The sequence below is a fragment of the Magnolia sinica genome, chromosome 7, assembly GCF_029962835.1.
Source record: "Magnolia sinica isolate HGM2019 chromosome 7, MsV1, whole genome shotgun sequence".
Lineage (NCBI taxonomy): Eukaryota > Viridiplantae > Streptophyta > Magnoliopsida > Magnoliales > Magnoliaceae > Magnolia > Magnolia sinica.
In genome coordinates, this window is record NC_080579.1 from 7713202 (window position 1) to 7733788 (window position 20587).

General features: G+C 38.9%; 1 protein-coding gene across 1 annotated transcript in view; it reads left to right on the top strand.

Annotated features, from left to right (window-relative positions):
- Nucleotides 1-302: 302 nt before the first annotated feature.
- LOC131250973 (protein ALWAYS EARLY 2-like) overlaps nucleotides 303-20587 on the top strand; it is a 46133-nt gene continuing 25848 nt past the window's right edge. The window contains exons 1-6 of the mRNA XM_058251405.1: nucleotides 303-459; nucleotides 1659-1723; nucleotides 7631-7758; nucleotides 10967-11065; nucleotides 11560-11622; nucleotides 12979-13056. Coding sequence (XP_058107388.1) covers nucleotides 7654-7758; nucleotides 10967-11065; nucleotides 11560-11622; nucleotides 12979-13056 — 345 coding nt within the window. The 5' untranslated portion in view covers nucleotides 303-459; nucleotides 1659-1723; nucleotides 7631-7653. The remainder of the gene's footprint in view (nucleotides 460-1658; nucleotides 1724-7630; nucleotides 7759-10966; nucleotides 11066-11559; nucleotides 11623-12978; nucleotides 13057-20587) is intronic.

Sequence of the window (20587 nt, forward strand, 5' to 3'; positions counted from 1 at the left end):
GATTTCAATGGTATACAAGTAATCTGTGGTGTGGTCCACCTGAGATTTGGATACGTTTTAAATTTGGGCTCACTCCATAACATAATCTGATAAAGTGGATGGACGGTGTGGATGAAATACTTACATAACTTTGGGTCTTACAGAGTCCTGTCACCACGTAGCTACGTGGTGTTGGGTCAGCACGCAATCAGCGTCCGAGCGCCCACATGTGTCATTTACCAAAGTAGCCTTCCCCATTCATACTTTCCCGCAAAGATCGTCTTCTTGTCACGTGTGAGGTTTCAACTTTCCAAAGTACAAAAACGCAAAACCTCTCTCTCTCTGTAATCTCTCTCCTCATCTCTTCCGCGCCAAGCCCTCTTTCTTTCCATTTTTCTCAATCGAAAGAAAGCGCTCTTCATCTGCCCTAATTTCTTCTTCTACGATTTCGATTTCGATTTCTCACGCTGCGAATTCTCGGTAAAAATCTCATCTTTCTTTTACTCCAATTTCTCATCTCACTTTTCTTTCTTGATTACTCTATCGATTCTGTTGCTTCGGAATCCGAATCGGAATCGACGGTTCGAGTTTCTTGTTTTTCTTCGGATCTTGCGCCTGTTTGTTTTAAATTTCGTTTTTTTCAAATTTTTTGAAATGTTAAGGTTTGAAATTGCTGGTGTTTTTTTTTTCCCGAAATTTCTTGAGTTATATTTTTATCATTTTGAAGTGGAATTGAAAAATGAAGTTTTGGAGTTGTGATTTGTTTTTATTTATTTATTTATTTACTTTTTGGTTTGAGAAATTGGAGGTTCGAGTCAAGTTTTTTTTTTTTTTTTTTTTTGAATTCTTGTGGTTTAAGGGTTTTAGTCGGAGATTTATAAGTTTTTATTTTGAATTTTTGGCAAAAAGATGTTGGAATCAGAGATTTTGACGAAAAGATATTTTCTTGCCTGAAGAAATTCAAATTGCTGTTTCGTTGATTTGGGTTTTCTGATTGGGGGAAGATCTTATTATTTCAATTTTTGTGAATTCTTTGCTCTGGGGAGTTTTGAATGTTTCTGCGGGCAGTTTGAGGGTTTTGGAGAGGAATTATCTGGTCCTGATGTAGCTTGTTTAAATGGGGCTGATATTTTGGTGATCCAGGCTGTTGATCTGATGGGACTCCAATGCGGTTAGAGATCACCAAAGCTCCTGCAGATTTCAAGATCCTGATATTTAATTGTTGATCTCCCTCCCCACCAGGATGTAGCTGTACCTTTTTATTATTATTTTTTTTTTTGTTGCAAAACCATCCATATGTTTGCTACTGGTTGAAGGGTTAGGATCTTCCAATCTGGAGGGTTTCTGGTGAATCTCCCATCTAACGTGGGCCCGATCTGACCGCCGGACTGGCTTATCAAACCGTGGCCCACTAGTATGCATTGGGTGCATTAGGATGCTATGCCCTTCATGATGCATCTGGACCATGTAGTTCCTCTTTTAAATTTGAGCTGATGTTTAGACCTCATTTTGTTACGTATGCACCTTTTCTTAAATGTTTCTGATGGTGGTTCTTGAGAATGGTAAGAAATAAATGAAAGGCCATATATCTATCAAAAACAGCAGCTGTAAAAATCATTTTCCTTTTGGAATTTGCAACTTTTTGATTGTTTTCTCTGTGCGATAATTCTATGCTTCAGGAAATGGGTGAAGGGCTCTGTCTGAAATTGCCTGAGTGAACGAGGAAGGTTGCCATTGATCCTGTGTAAGTTGTGTACAATACCTATAAATATATATGACTAATGATTGACCCTGTATTAAAAAGAAAAAAGAAAAACTGCGCACCAACTGTCAGTTTATCATCCAATCAGTGCTGATGCCGGTTGATCCTATCTAATGAATGGGAAAATTCTTCAGTGCTGGAGCTCATAATTTGCACTAATTGAATACTCCTGATGGTTTGAATAGTTGCCACGTGTAGTTTATCTATTGGATGGTTGGGAGAAGTATTTGATCGGGGCAACTCATTTAAGTAACTGCACATCCTGTAGGACTGTCCCGAACGACATGCATATGCTTTCACTGTGGGAATGATGGTTTATCGCATAACTTGGGTGTAGTGTCTTAAATTCAAGATTTCTAGTCTTTACTGAATGATAAAATAATTGAACTTCCAATGGTAGTAATTCTTTTACTCGAGTTAGATTTTTCTTCTATTTTAGGCTGGTTTTTTCCCCTTTCTCACTGAAATGGCAAATGCTGGCCTTGGAGATTATATAACTGCACTTTGTTATCTAGATTGTGTTCTTTCTTTGGAAAATTCAAGAAATATTGTCCTTGCTTGGGTTGGTTTAATCACAACTTCCAAGCTTGACCATGCTTAGAGATAATTTCTATTATGTTTTGGCTTTATTTATGTCTTGTATGATTTTGATGCATCCTGTTTATCTAGATGCATTTTGTTTCTACAGGAATTATAGGGTCCTGATGCTTCAGGATGTGAATGGTGTCCTGATCTGCCAGTGCATGCAATTGCTGTCCATGTTTCAGTAATTCAGAATGTTGGTATGTTGGTCCCCACAAAAGATGGGGGCTGCTGCATAGATCTCCCAGATTGAGAGATCCTAGCCCTTGGATCACTGATCCACAAATACAACAAATACAGAAATGGTCTTAAAGAAAGGTCAAGGACTAGATGGTCAGGTTCTTCCATTGACAAAGGGGACCATTAAATCAATGGTTTGGATCACCAAATTATGGCTCACTTCTACATACAGTGGACATCAGGTCAATTCGCATATTTATCCATTGGGGCCCTTTTTTTTTTCCCTGACTGACATTCACGTATCTATGCTTCTTTCTTTACCATGACGTGACTGAATGGACATGTCAAAGTGTTCGGTTTTGAGTGTCCTTGGTGTCAGACGCCTCGCATCCATGTCTGACACCTAAGCACGTGTTGGTGCCGAAGTTACATTTATATTGAATCTGGAATGCATCATCAACGCGTGATGCAAAAGCTTCATTTGCTGGCTAGCTGCCTCTGCAAAGCGTGTGAACTTCTAACATACATATTGAATCTTGATTTTTTTTAATCATGGAAGCACTTCTCTGACCTCTATGGAGTTAGGTAAATTTTCATGTGGAATCTTCTATTCAGAGAAATGATCATTAATAGGTATTGCATGCCAACTTACATAAACATTCCCATCTTTCCTGTGAACTGTGCTACATTTAGGACATAAGTCGTGCACAAGATGGTTGATTGACTTATTAGGTGAGCCCAATGTTTTAAATATTGATGATATCTTCCGATATATCCCACAATATATCTTATATCCCACCCGTGCGATACGAAACGCATAGGTAGTGCTGATATATCCCACCTATTCGATTTGGTGAACATTTTCAATTTCTGATTCACTTTTTTTTTTTTGTTTGTTGTAAATCACATTAAATTAGTGTCAAATGGTTACAAATATATGATTCTTCATGTTTTCCATGAAAAATCATGGATTTGGAGCTTTGATTTAGAGATTTAGGGAGATAGGCCAAGTTACAGAAAATTGAAAAAAATCGAAATTTCTCAATTTCTCGCAAATCAGTTGCAATCTTTGTATCCAAACACAAAATCAAACATGCATGTAACTTGATCTAATGATTCTTCTTTTGCTTTTGAATGTATTGCTAGTGTTTCCATACATCTCTTCTAATGTTTATAAATTATATGAATAGGCTTTGAATATAGTTGCATCAGTTCAGTTGTCCAACACATATATTAAGACCCCATGCAAAGGAAACCCCTAATGTGGATTTTTTTTTTTTGTAATGTTTTGATTTCTAAGTGTGTATTGATGCCTTTTTCAACAAGCCTTGAAGTTTCATCGAAAAATTCCACCAATTTCCCAATGTTCCCATGTTTCCCAACAATAACGATACATTACGCGATACAACCGATATAGCCCATGCGATAACCGATGTGTATCCGTATCCAAGAGTGAGATACATTACACCTGACGATATTTAAAACATTGGGTGAGCCATCCCCATTGTCAGACCATTGTCTCTTCGTTGATTTGGATTGGCCTACCTGATAAGTAGACTGCCCTGATTTTTGGTTTAGGTGATCTCCAAAGTTTGGCCTAGTGGCCCACCTTTTGTAGGGTTTGGATGTTTGATACAAGTGATACATTGGCTGGAAAATTGAGGCTGAATGTGAAAGATCATATATGGTGCCTATATGGATCATTTCTCCTCTTTATGTCAAATTGCATCTTTGAGGTGGTGCTCATTGTTGTTAGTATGGTAGTAAGCCTAGCGAGAGGAGGATTGAGAGGAGGCTCTTGGGTTGGTAATGCAGGGGCATTTTCACACTGTGCTCGAGTAGGGTTGCCTGTGGGATGCAGTGACACACTTGGGGTGGGTGACCCATGTGATGTGGGGCCCACGGGGGAGGGCTCGTGTTCGAGACTCCTCACCAGGTGTGATTAATGCACATTTCACATTAGGCTCGAGTGGGGTAGCCCGTGGGATGCGAGGACACACTCGGGGTGGGCGGCGCATGTATTTTGGGGCCTACGAAGGGGATCGGCCGAAGTCCTAAACCCATGAGATGTGGGGCTTGGGCTATGAGATAAAAGGGATTAATTTGCCATACTCTGACAGTTCGAGCTTTTAAAGCAAGTGGTTAATTGTCCTGTATCAAATTGGTATTAGAGCGGGAGGTCTCGTGTTCGAGACTCTTCACTGGGGGTGATTAATGTAGGAGCATTTTCACACTGGGCTCGAGTGGGGTTGCCTGTGGGATGCAGGGGCACACTCGGGATGGGTGACCCATGTGATTTGGGGCCCACGGGGGAGGTCTCGTGTTCGAGACTCCTCACCAGGGGTGACTAATGCGCATTTCACACCGGGCTCGAGTGGGGTGCGGGGTGGGCGGCCCATGTGATTTGGGGCCCACGAAGGGGGTTCGGCCGAGGTCCTAAACTCATGAGATGTGGGGCTTGAGCTATAAGATAAAAGAGATTAATTTGCCATACTTTAACAGTTCGAGCTTTTAGAGCAAGTGGTTAATTGTCCTGCATCAGTTGGAAGCGTTAATATCTATCTTGGGGTGGCCACTTAACTCCCATCAAATTTGCTCTCTAATATGTTGATGTAATTCTTACCTTTGTTTACGTGCCTTAAGTTAGTGTTGGATAGGCTAGACAAATTGAGAAGAGATTTCGTGGCAAGGGGCGAAGGAGAAAAAGAAGTTTAATCTCCTAAGGTAGGAAGATTTTTGCAAGCCAATTGTAGAAGGCAGAGTAGGGATCAAGGATTAAGGATCTATTAATATGGTGTTGCTTGAGAAGTGGCTTTGGAGATTTGGCTCTGAAGAGGGAAGACTTTGGAGGGTGATTACTTTTTTGCAAATATGGTGTGAAGGAAAGGGGGATGGCAAGTGAAGAGGTCTTCTCTATATCGTGCCTCTAGTATCTGAAAAGTGATTGCTTCGGTTGGGCATTTGTTTAGCAGAAGAATTAACATCTATTTAGTAGAGGAGTTTCTTTTTCCTTGGGGGCTGGAAATCATATTCACTTTTAGGTGGATGTTTGGTGTGGAGATAGGGCGCTTCAAGAAGATTTCCCTAGATTGGCCCACATTGCTTTGGGTAGATTTATCTTTGTAGACAGATGCTTTTCGGTAAGTGGTGGCGTTGTAGTGCGGTCTCCCCCTTGTCGTAGGGATTTGACATATGAGGAAATTATGGAGCTGATTGAATTGTTGCATTGATTGAAGAATGTGATTCCCTTTGCTCAAGATGAGGATCTGTTGGTTTGGTATGCCCATAGCTCGGGCTGTTTTTTTGTTAGATCATTCTTCAACTTGATAAGTGGATTGTCTCACACTCACTTTTTCTTCATTTCATATGGGGTCTTATGGAGCCCTCCAAAGGTGCCGACTTTTGTTGGTTAGTGAGAAGAAAGAGAGAGCTAGCTATCGATAATTTATAAAGTAGATTCCTTATCCATCCAAATATATGCTTGAGGCGGATTGCGAATTGTGTAGAGAGATGTTGAGTTGAATGACCACTTCTTTATTTATTGCAGAGGTAGATTGCGAATTGAGTAAACTTTGTGGGGCCCACCATGATTTATGTATTTTATCCGCTCCATCCATCCATTTTATTAGATAATTTTAGGGCTTGAGCTCAAAAATGAAGCAAATCCAAAGCTCAAGTGGATCATACCACAGGAAACAATGTATATTGCATGTGCACCATTGAAAAATTCTTGGGGGCCACAAGTTTTGGATCAAGCTAATGTTTGTGTTTTCCCTTCATCCATGTCTGTATGATCTCATGAACAGGTTGGATTACAAATAAACATCACCATGGGCCCTACAAAGGTCCACTGTTTCGTGTGGTGTGGTCCACTTGCACTTTGGATTTACTTCAATTTTGGGCTCAACCCCTAAAATGAGCTAGAAAAATGGATGGACGCGTGGATAAACCGCATACATTCACAGTGGGCCCAATAGAGTTAACTCAGTACGATAAAAGCGTATGGAGTTGCTCAGTAAGCAATCTGATTTCATTCATTGCACGTTTGCTCATTAGGTGTGGTACCACTTCCTGGATGCTTTTCACACTGCTTAGGTGACACCGATGTCTAATGTGGATCTTCTATGGGCTTGGTGTGGAGGTGGGGTGGGGATTATTTTGGGAAAGTTATGGAGATTGCTTATTCTAGTGGTTCTTTAGTCCATTTGGGGGGATCTCAATAGGTGTTTCTTTCGGAATATGAGCTTTTCGTTCCAAGAGGTCATTAGGGAGATTAAATGTAATGTTTTGGGTTGGGTTTCATATGTAAAGGCAGTTAAATCTGCCAATCTCTCCTCTTTTTTGAGTTGTAGAGTTGGGTTGTATTCTTTCGCTATTTTGGTGCTTCTAATAAATTTCAACTCTCTCTCTCTCTCAAAAAAAAAAAAAAAAAGAAAAAAAGAAAAAAAGCAAAAAGGAAAAAAGAGTCCAGTCACAAACTTACAAAGGAACCTTTTAGCGTCTTTGGTCTGTCCATCTGCTTCCTGTCCTAGAAATCCTTTGTTTTGAATGCTGTGCTAGCCTGGAGTATATGTCAACCCCTCACCAATCTAAAATTAAAGACGGCAATCAGCTGACTCTAGCATCCGACAATTCAGCCACTAGTTCTTACTGCTTCCATAACTTCCAAGCTCATAAAAATAGCTCTGGAATCACGATTATACCTGTACTGGTTGGATTTGGTTTCTTCTTAAGACTCTGGTAGAGTTCCTCTTAACCTACTTCTCCATTGTCTTCATTGTAACTTGAAATTATCCACCTTGATTTGAGGTCCAGTCTCCTGTTTTCTTATTGTGGGGACACTGCAGTGCTTAAACGATTTCAGTTAATTGGTCCTTTCAACCTTGTGTATAGTTTTTTAGAGGGAGATGATTGACCATCTTCTTGTATTTGTAGGTCATGGTTGGGAAGAGTTTACTGCGTAGTGTCGATACGCTTGCATTAATTCTCAACTTGTTTTCATGTTCAATGGTCATTTTTACCTTTTTCTTTTTTTTTGGTTGACTGATGGTAGTTCTTTATATGGACTTTGAATCATTTTTTGAAATGATTGTTTAACTTCATGATCTAATTTGTGTTTTGTTTCAGGTACTGAAAAAAAGGAGTTCCTCATGGCTTCAACCAGAAAGTCTAGAATGGTGAATAAGCGGTTTTCTAAAGTTAATGAAGAGTCTCCTGATAAAGATGGTGGTAATTCAAACAAAAGTAGGCCACGGGTGAGTGTTTTTTGGTTTCCTTTGCTATATTTAAGTTTGAACCTTAAAGCACTGTGTGGCCTATATAAACTGGACAAGGACAATAAGACAAACATGTAGGTGTTGAATCAATATGAGTGTGGGGCTTTGCATCATGTGTACATGGATGTTTTTGTTGATGCGGAATTATTTAATAGTATAAAATTTAATTTTCTACATAGACACAACTATATAAATCTTCCAACGAAATAAACTGTTCAACCCAAATATGATTTGATTTGTCTATTCAGCTGAAGTGGTATTGAGCTTGCTACCTCTCTCTAGAACCCAACTATTTTGCCAACCTGTGAAACCGTAACTAGCTGAGTTTTGGGTCTGAATTGTAATCCCTCATATGTCATCCGATGAGGCGACCAAGTGACTTTTTTCTTCAACTATGTTCCTGTAAGCTCTACTTGCTTGTCTAGCATGAGCAAGAATGCTGTTCTCCTCTCTGCATTTTCAACAGAATATAGTCTTCCTTCCCATCTCCTCCTTTGGATCCTTCACCTATTGAAGGCAAGGTAAGGCAAAAGGAAGGTTTCTTTTCAAAACTTCCTAATTTCCAGTAGGGTGTGTGTGATCACGTGTTATCTTTCTACAGAGTCCAATATCATGTGATTTGAGCAAGAGTTATGTGAGTTATGACTGAATCTTGAGAGGGAAGGAGGGAGAGAGGGAGCTATTAGTGTTTGATTGTAAGTTGTTTCAAAGTCATGAGTCACAGTAAAAGAGAAGGGCTTGAGAAATTTTGAAAGCCTTGCATAGCTTACTGTTTTTTGGGGATCTTAAGATTTGGGGCCTGTTTAATACTGTTTTAGAAAGGGTATAGTTATCTTTAATTTGATTTAGGATTAGGAAAGTAAGATGGTATAGAAAGTCTCCCTCGAAGCCTAGATGACTTCCATTGCTGGGATTCTTACTAGTTAGAGAGAGGGTAAGTTGGATTATGAAATTCCTAAAGAATGAATGCCTAGGATGATTTGGATCTCTTTGAATTCAAGGATTAAGATTTTGTAGGAACTAGTATTAGATTATAGAGGGTGATATTGAAAATTGTTTGTTGCTGGAATTTTGAAAGCCTTGCATAGCTTACTGTTTTTTGGGGATCTTAAGATTTGGGGCCTGTTTAATACTGTTTTAGAAAGGGTATAGTTATCTTTAATTTGATTTAGGATTAGGAAAGTAAGATGGTATAGAAAGTCTCCATTGAAGCCTAGATGACTTCCATTGCTGGGATTCTTACTAGTTTGAGAGAGGGTAAGTTGGATTGTGAAATTCCTAAAGAATGAATGCCTAGGATGATTTGGATCTCTTTGGATTCAAGGGTTAAGATTTTATAGGAACTAGTATTAGATTATAGAGGGTGATATTGAAAATTGTTTGTTGCTGGAATTTTGTAGATTTTCTAACTGATATAGTGATATAACCTTGTCAAGTAGTTTTCTTTCCTTTCTGATTTGCTTGTTTGCTTTTTATTTGTTCTTGTTTCTCCTTGATCCTCCCTTGTTTCTACATCATATTCATGCTGAATGGTAATCTCTATGGCGAATTTGTCTCAGAAGGGCACTGACCCATTTGGATTGAAAGCTGATATTTCATTGGGACTATTAGGTTGTGGAGGGTGGTGTATAAGGTTGCTGCTGCAATTTCACAGATTGATTTTTTTTTTTTTTTTTAAATTGAATTGATCTTAGAACTTTGTGGGAGCTGATTTGGCTCTTCTTGATTGACTAATTTACTTCTTTTAGTTTAGTTCTTTCTTGTATTTGACTATCCGAGAGTTTCACAACATTTTCATGTTGAATTACGTCAATATGAACTTCGACTATTCATTGTGTTGTTGCAAATTTAGAAGTTCTTTTTGTCAGAGGATTGTGAATCTTGAGATTCCCTTGGTGGCTAGGAGAGGAAGAGGATGTGCTAAGGGTGTTTCATTGGCACAGGGCCTCCAATAGATGACAGAGACAGAGATCAAGTTGTTGAGAATGCAATTTTTGTGGTTGATGTGTCCTGTTGCATACTGTGAAATTCTGAAGCATGATATGATGGTGTTGTTCCGGATTTTGCATGTGCATGTAGCATGAGTAGAAGCTGCAAGAGATTTGGGTGAAGGAACAGGGGAACTTCTGTTTCAAAATGCCAGCAAGTATAAACAGCTAATAAGCGGTTTGCACTAGTGCAAGTGTGAAGCGAGAACTGCACATGGGATGATTCGTGGTAGTGCAAGTGTGAAGCAAGGGCTGCAAGTGGGTTGAAGGTTCCTGCAACCTAGGTTGGGAATTCCCTCATCCACTGAGAAGATTTGCTCAACTCTTCAAAAGAAGCTGCAGAAAGCCCATCATATTTGTATGCAAATTATTGATTGCCTTTTCTAGGCCTAAACTATGGTATGGATAAAAGAGAGGGTCAAATTATGGGAATATCTGGTCATCAACCACCTTATTGGAACCTAAGGTTCATTACTTGCATGCATAGGGACTCCCAAGTGATCTCTGAATCTTCCACTATCCTTCTCTTAACGTCATTGCAAATCTTCTTTTACTTTATGGTCCTCTTATTTTCCAAGGATTGCTATAAGGTTTCAGTCATCCATTCATATGTTCTTGTCTCACTGTATCTTTGATGGGCCAAGTTGTAGGATCGATTGTCTTACTTGGCCAATAGTGCTGCATAAAAAATTCCCCTTTCAATTTGACTCTCTAAGTCATTATATTGTCAGACGGTGTCGTAATTTGGCAAGTTCCTGTTTTATGCTATTGATTGATTTATAGTGGCTAGTGGGTTCTTTGTGTTTGCTAGTTCTTAGAGAATGATGGTTGAGGATTTTGTTGGAACTTTTAGGTTATGGTGTATGATATTTAAGGTTGTTTATTGCAGGACTTTTACAGTTTTTGCTATTGAATTGATAATAGAACCTTTGGGAGAATTTCTGATCTTGTTGATTCGTTAGCTTTCTTGGTTTTCCTTTATCATCTTTTGTGTTTCAACACCAAATTCATGTTGAATTGCTTTGTTTGCACTTTGAGTTTGCATAAATTTTTGTACTCTGGGAAAAATACCATTGAAGTCTTTGACATAATAAAAATGACTGTATGTACATTGGATGGATAAGAATACATGTGACTTGTTAAATAACTTGACTGTTCAAATATTCTCACAGTATTGACTAGTTTACTTGCTTGTGCAGAAGAGGAAGTTGTCTGTCATGCTAGGGTCCCAATGGAGCAAGGAAGAACTTGAGCGTTTTTATGATGCGTACCGCAAGTATGGGAAGGACTGGAAGAAGGTTTGCGCTTTAACTATCCTATTGGTTAGAGGTGGTCATTGAAGTTAAGGCCTATAAGCCTCACCATTATATGCTTTGTTACTTCAACATTAGCTATTGTATTCTGATATTGTGATTTATTTTTTTGGGAAGTATGGAAGTTTTGAACTTTAACTTCGTATGAATGCTTTAGCATTTAAAAAATCATCCAGACGATTCCTGCGAGTTTTCGTTTGATGACTTTTTATATCATTTTCCATTATTGTAATTCTGGGATTCACTTGCTCAATAAGAAGAAGAAGAAGAAGAAGAAGAAGCAAGTTTAGTGCGCGTGTGTGTGTGTGTGTGTGTGTGTGTGTGTGTGTGTGTATTGTTTTTATGAAGAAATTCAAGTTCCATTATTTTAAGAAGAAGAAGTCTAGGACTTGTTTGTTTGTTGTTGTTGCTTTCAAGAAATTCAATTTCCGTTATTTTATTTACATCTCTTTCAATCATCAATTCTAATGGATTTCCAGGTGGCTAGTGTGATACGCAACAGATCTGCAGATATGGTGGAGGCGCTTTACAATATGAATAGGGTAAGTATGATCCTTAATTTCTCTACTGCACATAAACTGCAATTCACTAGTGAAAGTTACGTGTAGAAAGTCAGTGCTTTAAGTTTGGGAGGAAACCGTATGTGCATTTGCTGCAAAGAATTAAAAAAGAAAAGAAAGAGAAGAAGAATAAAGAAGAATAGAGAGTCCGAAGCAGTGGTCTCTCAGTTGGCACTTTCTAAGTGTTTACTTCTTCCTCTTGTCCTTTTGTTTCTTGAGCTTTACTTTTTTTTTTTGGAAGGCAACAAATCTTTTTATTTTATTTTATTAAGGGCAACCACCCCCCCCCCCCCCCCCCCACAAAAAAAAAAAAAAAATCTAACTCTCAAGGTGACACTATCCACTGACTTTTTGAAATCAATAATCCAGCTTTACTCTTTGCTTATTTGATGTTAGCATTGTTCTTTTATGATTACAGGGATGTTTGTTGATATTTTTTTGGCTTCTGTGTGAATTTAGGCATTGTAAGCATTCAAATCTTTCAACAGCAAGAAAAACTCTGATACTTTGGCAGAGTGTGATGTTTGATACCCAGGCAATAAGAGATTGCACACTTGGTATATATTTGACTCAAATAAAACCATCCAAATTGTGGCTTCATCACTGATTTAATTTCCTAACTGGCTGATCGGTTGACATTTAATGGAAGTTTGAAGTAGAAAGTGGTTAAAAAGGTCCGGATTCAACAAACAAATGCACATTAATCAGGGTATGATTGTTTTATCAATTTGATGTTTGGCTGATGGCTTATCTATACTGGGTCAATTTGCTCTTTAATTTGAGTTAATATCACACATATTGCTTATTACAGCTTGAGTATCAACCCTCACTTTCTGCTAGAGTATCAAATAATTCCCCCTTCTACAGCATATTGTTCTCATTAATTCCCATCCATCATTCTTTGGCGATCAAGTTATCCATTTGTTGACTTGTTTGCCCATCTTTATAATAGTTGTGGTGTCATATTAAGCTTTCTAATCTATTTGCATTCCCATGTTCTTGTGAACAGTTATGACCTGGCATTTAACCTTTGATATAACCTTTTGTTTCATGACAGATGGTTCATACGTCTTATTGTGATTTCCTTTTTAGTCAATTGTTAACTTTTTAGCATTTAGGTTCTAGACATCTGAAATTTTCAAAGAGGCCTACTTTCTCAACTTCAATATTTTTCAACTCCTTGATGAATGTGTTGCTGTTAATTCATTTCAGATGCACATGTCTTGCTCAACTGATGCTATGTTCTTATTGTTAGGCAGTATATTACTAACAGATAAGTTCCCTAGTGAGCAGCATTTGGTTCATGAAATTCTTTAATCTTTTGCAATGTTTTTTCAGGCTTACTTATCACTTCCAGAAGGCACGGCATCCGTGGCTGGACTAATAGCAATGATGACTGATCACTACAATTTGCTGGTGAGATTGGAATTTCTGTTTGTAAGAAATGATTTCAATGCCTTAATTTGGACCAAGTTTTTGGGGCACCATCTTGTGTTGATGTTATGTTGCCTTCATAGATTTTTTTTGGAACTTCTTATAGGTTTGTAATTGAAAAGTAATGTTGTTTATGACTCATGCTTCACTTTGTTCTTGTACAAAAGTAAGTTGGCAATTGCTTGGACTCTTTCCCAGATCGAGTTCTCTTACTTGTTTTAGGTTTTCAAGTTGACTCAGCTGAACATAGTACAATAAGAACTCTATGATTGTAAATTAAGGGAAAAAGGAAGGCTTTGAGATGAACAGCAGCAGCAACAATAGCTAAGTATAGGAAAATAAGAAGAATCTCAATTACGTAGGCAAAATTCCAGACTAAGAAAACAGGTTGGATGCTTAAAGCTATTATTTAACTAAATTCATAATATGAAGTTAGTTAACAATAGCAAACAATTGTTCTTCAATGATATAAAATTTTAAAAATATTGGGTAGTGGGTGCATAAAATGTATCATAAGGTTGAGTCAATAACTCAGGAGAGAGGAGCGATTGAGAAGGATGTTGCTTCAGAAATAGAGCTGGGTGGATGAAGTGGAAATGTGCCATTTGAGTTTGACGCAAACGCCGCATACCAATGAAACTGAAGGGGAAAATTTTATGGGATAGCTACAAGACCAGCCATGTATGGGACAAAGTTGGGTAGTCAAGGAGCAACCTGTTCATAGGATTAGTGTAGCTGAAATGAGGATGCTAAGATGTATGTGTAGCAAGCAAGGGTAGGATTAGAAAAAGAAATGCATTCAAGGAAACTTAGGAGTAGCACCAGTGTTCGAAATATCGGTATCGCACAATGTATCGCACCCTTGAGATACAGATACGTATCGGTTATCGCACGGGATATATCGTTTGTATCGCATAGTTTATCGCACTTTTTGGGAAACATGGGGAAACATTAGCAAAATGGTTGAATTTTTTTATGAAACTTTGGGGATTATTTAAAAAGACCTTAATGCACACTTTTAAATCATAAAATATCAAAAAAGAAGTGCACATAATAAATTTCCTTTGTATAAGGTACTAAGTTATATTTTATCTGATTAAACTAAGGTAAATATATTTAAATATGATGCATACCATTTATAAATGTATAAAGATTTGTATGAAAATGAGTCACATCCAAACATCAATTGGAATTCATTTTAACATGTCATTTTAGGGCATGGGCCGAAAAATAAGGCAGATCTAAATCTGAGGTGGACCACAACACAAAAAATAGTGTTCATTGAATGATTACCATTGAACTATTTTGGGCCTATAATTTTTTTGGATAAAGCTAATATTTATGTTTTCCCATCCAGGTTTGTCAAACCTCATGGATAGATTGGATGGCAAATAAACATTACGGTGGGCCCTAAAAAGCTTCAATGGTGGACATCATTGCCACCACATTTTCTTGTAGTATGGTACACTTGATCTTTCATCTATCTCCTTTTTGGGCTCATGCCTTAAAATTACTTATGAAAATGGATAGAGGGTGTGGATTGGCTGGTGTACCATACAAAGTATGGGTATGTGTCGTGCCAAGATGGGACGCGGATTTCCTACTAAATCCTTTCGCAGAAGTGGGGCAAACCGTGATGTTTGTGAGAAATCTACTCCATCCATCAGTTTTGTGAGATTATTTTAAGACTTGAGGCAAAAATTGAGTAGGATCCAAGACTCAAGTGGGCCGCAATAAAGAAAAAGGTGGGTAGGGAAATTCCTACCGTTGAAACCTTCCTGGGTCGACAGTGATGTTTACATTCCATCCATACTGTTCATTACGTCATCACTACTGGGATGAATTGAATACCCAAATATTAGACTGATTCAAAACCTATGGCCCCACGAATATTTCAATTGTGGACCTTCAATCCTCATGTTTTCGGCCTACTTTAATCTTGGATCCGGCTCATTTTTGGCCCTATGTCTTAAAATGTGTTCAAAAAACGGATGAACGTAGTGGATTTCTCACAAACATCACGGTGGACCCTACCTAAGTTTTCAGCGCATGAACTTCATGCGAAGCCCAACGTCCACGATATCAGATTGCGTACTGAGTCACTCTGCGCTTTTATTGTACCGAGTAAACTCAGTTGGACCCACTGTGAATGTATGTGGCTTATCCACACCATCCATCCACTTTTACTGCTAATTTTAGGGGTTTATACCAAAATTGAAGTAAATCCAAAGCTCAAGTGGACCATTACATAGGAAACAGTGTGCAATAATGTCCACCGTTGAAACCTTCCTAGGGTCCAAAGTAATTTTTATTTGTCATCCAACCTGTTCATAAGATGACAAAGACATGGATGAAGAGCAACCACAAACATCAGCTTGATCCAAAACTTCTTTGGCCTCCAAAAAATTTTCAATGGTAGAGGTTCAATCAAAATGTTTCCTGTGGTGTGGTCCAGTTGAGATTTTAATTTGCTTCATTTTTGGGATCAAGCCATAAAATTATCTTTTAACATGGATTAGTGGAGTGGATAAAATAAAAAAATAACAGTGGACCCCACACAATTTACTTAGTATGCTAGGGGTACTGAGTTACTCAGTACGCAATCCGCTTCCGTGGTCCGCGTTGTACAAACAGTTCAAAGGAGATCAGAGTTACATGGCCCCACCAATAATGTATTTATTATATCCACACCGTTCATCCATTTGGAGAGATCATTTGAGATCACGAACCTAAAAATGAGTGACATCCAAACCTCAATTGGACCCCACCACAAATAGCAGTGAGGACAATGATTCTCACCGTTATAACATTCGTAGGGTCCACCATAATGTTTGTTTTCCATCCAATTTGTTCATGAGGTCACAAAGACCTTGATGAATAGGAAAACAAATATCATACGATCCAAAACTTTTGCGACCCCAAAAGGGTTTCAATGGTGGACGTTCAATATCCCGCAGCTTTTTTCCAATGTGGTCCACTTGATATTTGGATCTGTCTTATTTTTCGGATAAAGCCTTACGAGGAGCTCGCCAAATGGACGAACGGTTTGGATATAATATATACCTCATGATGGGACCCACATAACTTGGTGACGTCAACACGTCGGTGACGTGCGGTGCACCAGCCCATCTGCTTCTTTTGCATAAGGGCTCGGGGCCCTTTTTTTTCGAAGCAGAGAGGGTTTCGGACGCCGGAACCCTAAAATCTCTCCCAAATGCCGATTATTTCAACGATTTCGGCGGATTTTGCGGCCAAATCTCTCCAAATCAGAGGCTTCGATTCAAATGGCCCATCAAACACAGCTTCCGATCAGGCGATCTTCTTTACAGGTACCGAAATTTACCGTTGAAAGTTTTTCTTTTTTCTTTTCCTTTTTTTTTTCATTTTTTTCGGATAATGATGCTCTCCCAGGTGCGATATCGACGATAATATCGGCCGATATCTGAAGTTTTGGATTTTCGGTATCTTCCGGGGGTTATCGGAGGAGTTTCGTCTCGCTAGGGCCCGATACCGATAATATCGGCCGATATATCGGCCGATAGTATCGATATTTCGAACACTGAGTAGCACCAATAGGTAATAAGATGAGGTAAAGTAGACTTCGATGGTTTGGTCATGTGCAACGAAGACTAAGAACTGCACTGGTTAGGAGTGAGTTGGTTCAAGTTGAAGTCTCGAAAAGGGCTAGGAAGGCCCAAAAGGATGTGGGTAGGAGGCAGTACAAAAAGATTTGATGAGCTATGGTTTTAACTAAGGATATTGTCCTTGATAGAGTGGAATGGCCCCAATTAGTTGGTATGATGCTTAAATGATGATGAAGGTAAAGCAGTCACGCCAGCATAGGGAAAAAAATAAAATCCAAACATCGTTATTTGTAAAATTCTTAAAGGAATTGGTTTTCTTAGGTTATGCACATTCACGTTGAAGACAAGTGACTAATTGGGCTAATTGTTTAGCCAGTAAATGAACTAAAGAGTGGGGTTTAATTTTTGCTATAGAGAGAGGGAGGGAGGGAAGAGTGTATCACACAAGGGTATTAAATAATGGCAAATGGTGGCTGTAATGGCCAGCCTTATGGCCATTATGAAATCAGCCCCCAACCAAATGACCTTGTAATAGTCTTCTTCTTCTTTTTTTATTTTATTTTATTTTATTTATTTATTTTTAAAGGCAAAAAATGTATCAGCCTTGTATCGGTCCCTTACGGCCTTGAATCTGCTTGGTATGGGCCATGTTTTTTCAAATCGGGCATTGCGCCCCCATATCATGTAACGGGCACCACCGTTACCATTACATAACCATTTTTGAATGCCTTGGTATCACATACGGGTTTTAAATTAATAATATCATGATATGTATTATTCTTCTTGATACAAAATGGATGATTATTACTATTATTATTTTTTTCTAATTTATTTGTAATCTATTTCCCCCTTGAAAAGAAAATGAGAAAAATCTTATGGTTATGGTACGATTTGCTATTCAAAACTATTGGACCCCTATGATGATTTACGAGATGATTATGGTTTTGACAGCATTGGTTCACCAATGGATATTCTATTGGGTTTGTGCATGTATTCAATAGCTTGGGCAGGTTTTTTGGGTAATGTCTGGCTGGTGTTTAGATAGTTGTACTTCTTTCAAGCATTTTTGAATTTTTTGATGGCACAAAAGGAACTGGTGCTGCAAGGTGGTTCCTTACTGTCATTGGACATGGTGGCATTTTCCACGAATTTAACTGCTTTTAAGGGATTTAAGGCTTGGACATTATAGAAGGAACTGGTGCTGCAAGCTAGTTTTACCCTTTGGACTAGCTGGCTGTTCTCGAATGTTCTGAATAAGATTTGAGGATAGATATTGTAACTTGGTTAGTCTTATTTCTTGTTTCATTTGTTTTTTCTGGTGACTTGAAAAATGGGTTTCTTTATCCAAGAAAATTACATTTAGAATTTGTTTTCTGAATAGAGCAACATTATTTATGTTCCTGCACTTATGTTATTTGTTGGTTCTAGTTCATTGTTATTATTATTATTATTTTTTTGGTACTAGGAAGACCATATTTGACTTAATGTTCCCAACACTCATTCTAGATAAGTATGAAAATATATGATTGGCTGCATTTTTATCTACATAATTGTTCTATTTACTCAAGCGATGGTTTCACTACCATTCCCAATTCCAAGATTATTGCTTATCTTATTGGTAAGGAGCCATTTGGCATCTCTACTAATAAGAGCTTATTTGCTTATTCTAAAAAAAATAATCTCTTATTTTGGAAATAGATTGTTGGTAAAGCTTTAATTTTAAAGCTTATTTTTTTTTAGAAACTATTCAAAAAGCTCTTAAAAAATAAGTGATAGGGAGGTCACTTTTTCTTTAAGAACTTATTTGGCTTAAGCGGGCAGACATTTTTAGACAATTTTGTCCTTAAACTTTTAAGTCCCATTATTGCCTTCTTTTCTTCTCTTCACAATATCTCTTAGGTGGACCCACACGATGAACAACCCATATCGAAGGTGGGGCTCCGCATGATGAATGGTCCACATCAAGGTGGGCCCACATCATGCATGGTCACATTAAAGGCGGGTCCCACATGATGGATGCTCCACATCAAAGTGTGGTCCGACATGATAGACGATCCATATCAAAGGTGGAACCCACATGATGGTGGTGGGCATTGGAGGTGGGACCACATGATGGAAAGGTCGACATCAAAGGTGGGCCCACATGATGAACGACCCATATTGAAGGTTGGGCTTGACATGATGGACGGTCCACAACAAAGGTGGGATCCACATGATAGATGGCAAACATGTAACGTGGGTCCCACATGATGGATGCCCCACATCAAAATGTGGCCCCGCATTATAGACTATCCACATCAAGTGGGCTCCACGTGATGGACAGTCCATAGGAGGTGGGTCCCACATGATGGATGTTGGACATCAAAGGTGGGCTTGCATGATGAACGACCCATATTGAAGGTGCATAGTTACATCAAAGGTGGGTCCCACATGATGGATGGCCCACATCAAAGTGTAGCCCATTGCGATGGACCGTCCACATTAAGTGGGCCCCACATGATGGATGGTCCACATCAAACGCGGGGACCCACATGATGGATGATGGACATCAAAGGTGGGCCCACGTATGGATAATTAACATCAAAGGTGAGCCCACATGATGAACGACCCACATTGAAGGTGGGGCCCTACATAATGAATGGTCCACATCTAGGTGGCCCACATAATGGATGGAGTGGGCCTCACATGATGGATGGTCTACATCAAAGCGTGGCCTCTCCTGATGGACAATCCACATTAAGTGGGCCCCACCTAATGGACGGTCCACATCCAAGGTCTCGTATGATGTACGGCATATCCAAAGTGGCCCAACATGACGGATGATCCACGTAGAAGGTGCCCCCCACATGATGGATGGTTGACATCAAAAGTGGGCCCCGCCTAATGGACGGTTCACATCCAAGGTGTCGTATGATGGACGGCATATCCAAAGTGGCCCAACATGATGGATGATTCACGTAGAAGGTGCCCCCCACATGATGGATGGTTGACATCAAAAGTGGGCCCCACATGATGGACAACCCACTTCAAAGGTGGGGCCCACACAATGGATACAACAAATGTGGATTCCATGTGATAGGTAGTGGACATTGAGGGCCCCCACATAAAGGACAAGTAGCATCGATGGTGGGCCCCACATGATGGATGACCCATATCAAGGTGGGCCCCACATAATGGATGGTCCACGTCAAAAGTCAACCCCTAATGATGACGTGATAGGTAGTGGACATTGAGGGGCCCCACGTAAAGGACAAATAGCATCGATGGTGGGCCCCACATGATGGATAACCTTCATATAGGGGCCCCCACATAATGGATGGTCCACATCAAAGGTCAACCCCTAAGGATGAATGGTCCACATCCAAGACAAGCCTCGCATGATGGACGGCCCACTTTGAAGGTTTGGCTCACATGATGGACAATCTACATCAAACGTGGGCTCCATATGCTGGAGGATCCACATCCAATGTTCGACATAATGGATGGCCCAAATGTCTTAAAATATGAAGATCGTAGCCATCCATTCTGTTGCCCGTCTGGATTGCTTTTATAATGTAGTTGTTGTAATCGTTAAAAATGACATCAACTACCCCTAAAAAAAGCTCTTATTTGAACGTTTTACCAAACGTTATTTCATATAAGAGCTTTTTAGGATTTTGAAAACCTAATTTTACCAAACAATCTTATTTAAAATAAGAGCTAGAATAAAAAGAACTTATTAAAGTAGAGCTTATTGAAAACAAGAGCTAGAATAAAAAGAACTTATTAAAGTAGCTCTTATTTGAAAAGTTCTCATTAGATTAGAGTAGAGATGCCAAACAAGCCCTAAGTCTTTTCTAATGACACTTATAGTTTTAGGTTGATAATTGTGTACAGGATGCTTATCTTTTATGCATTAAGTAATTCAGAAACTGTCCTAGATTCTATGG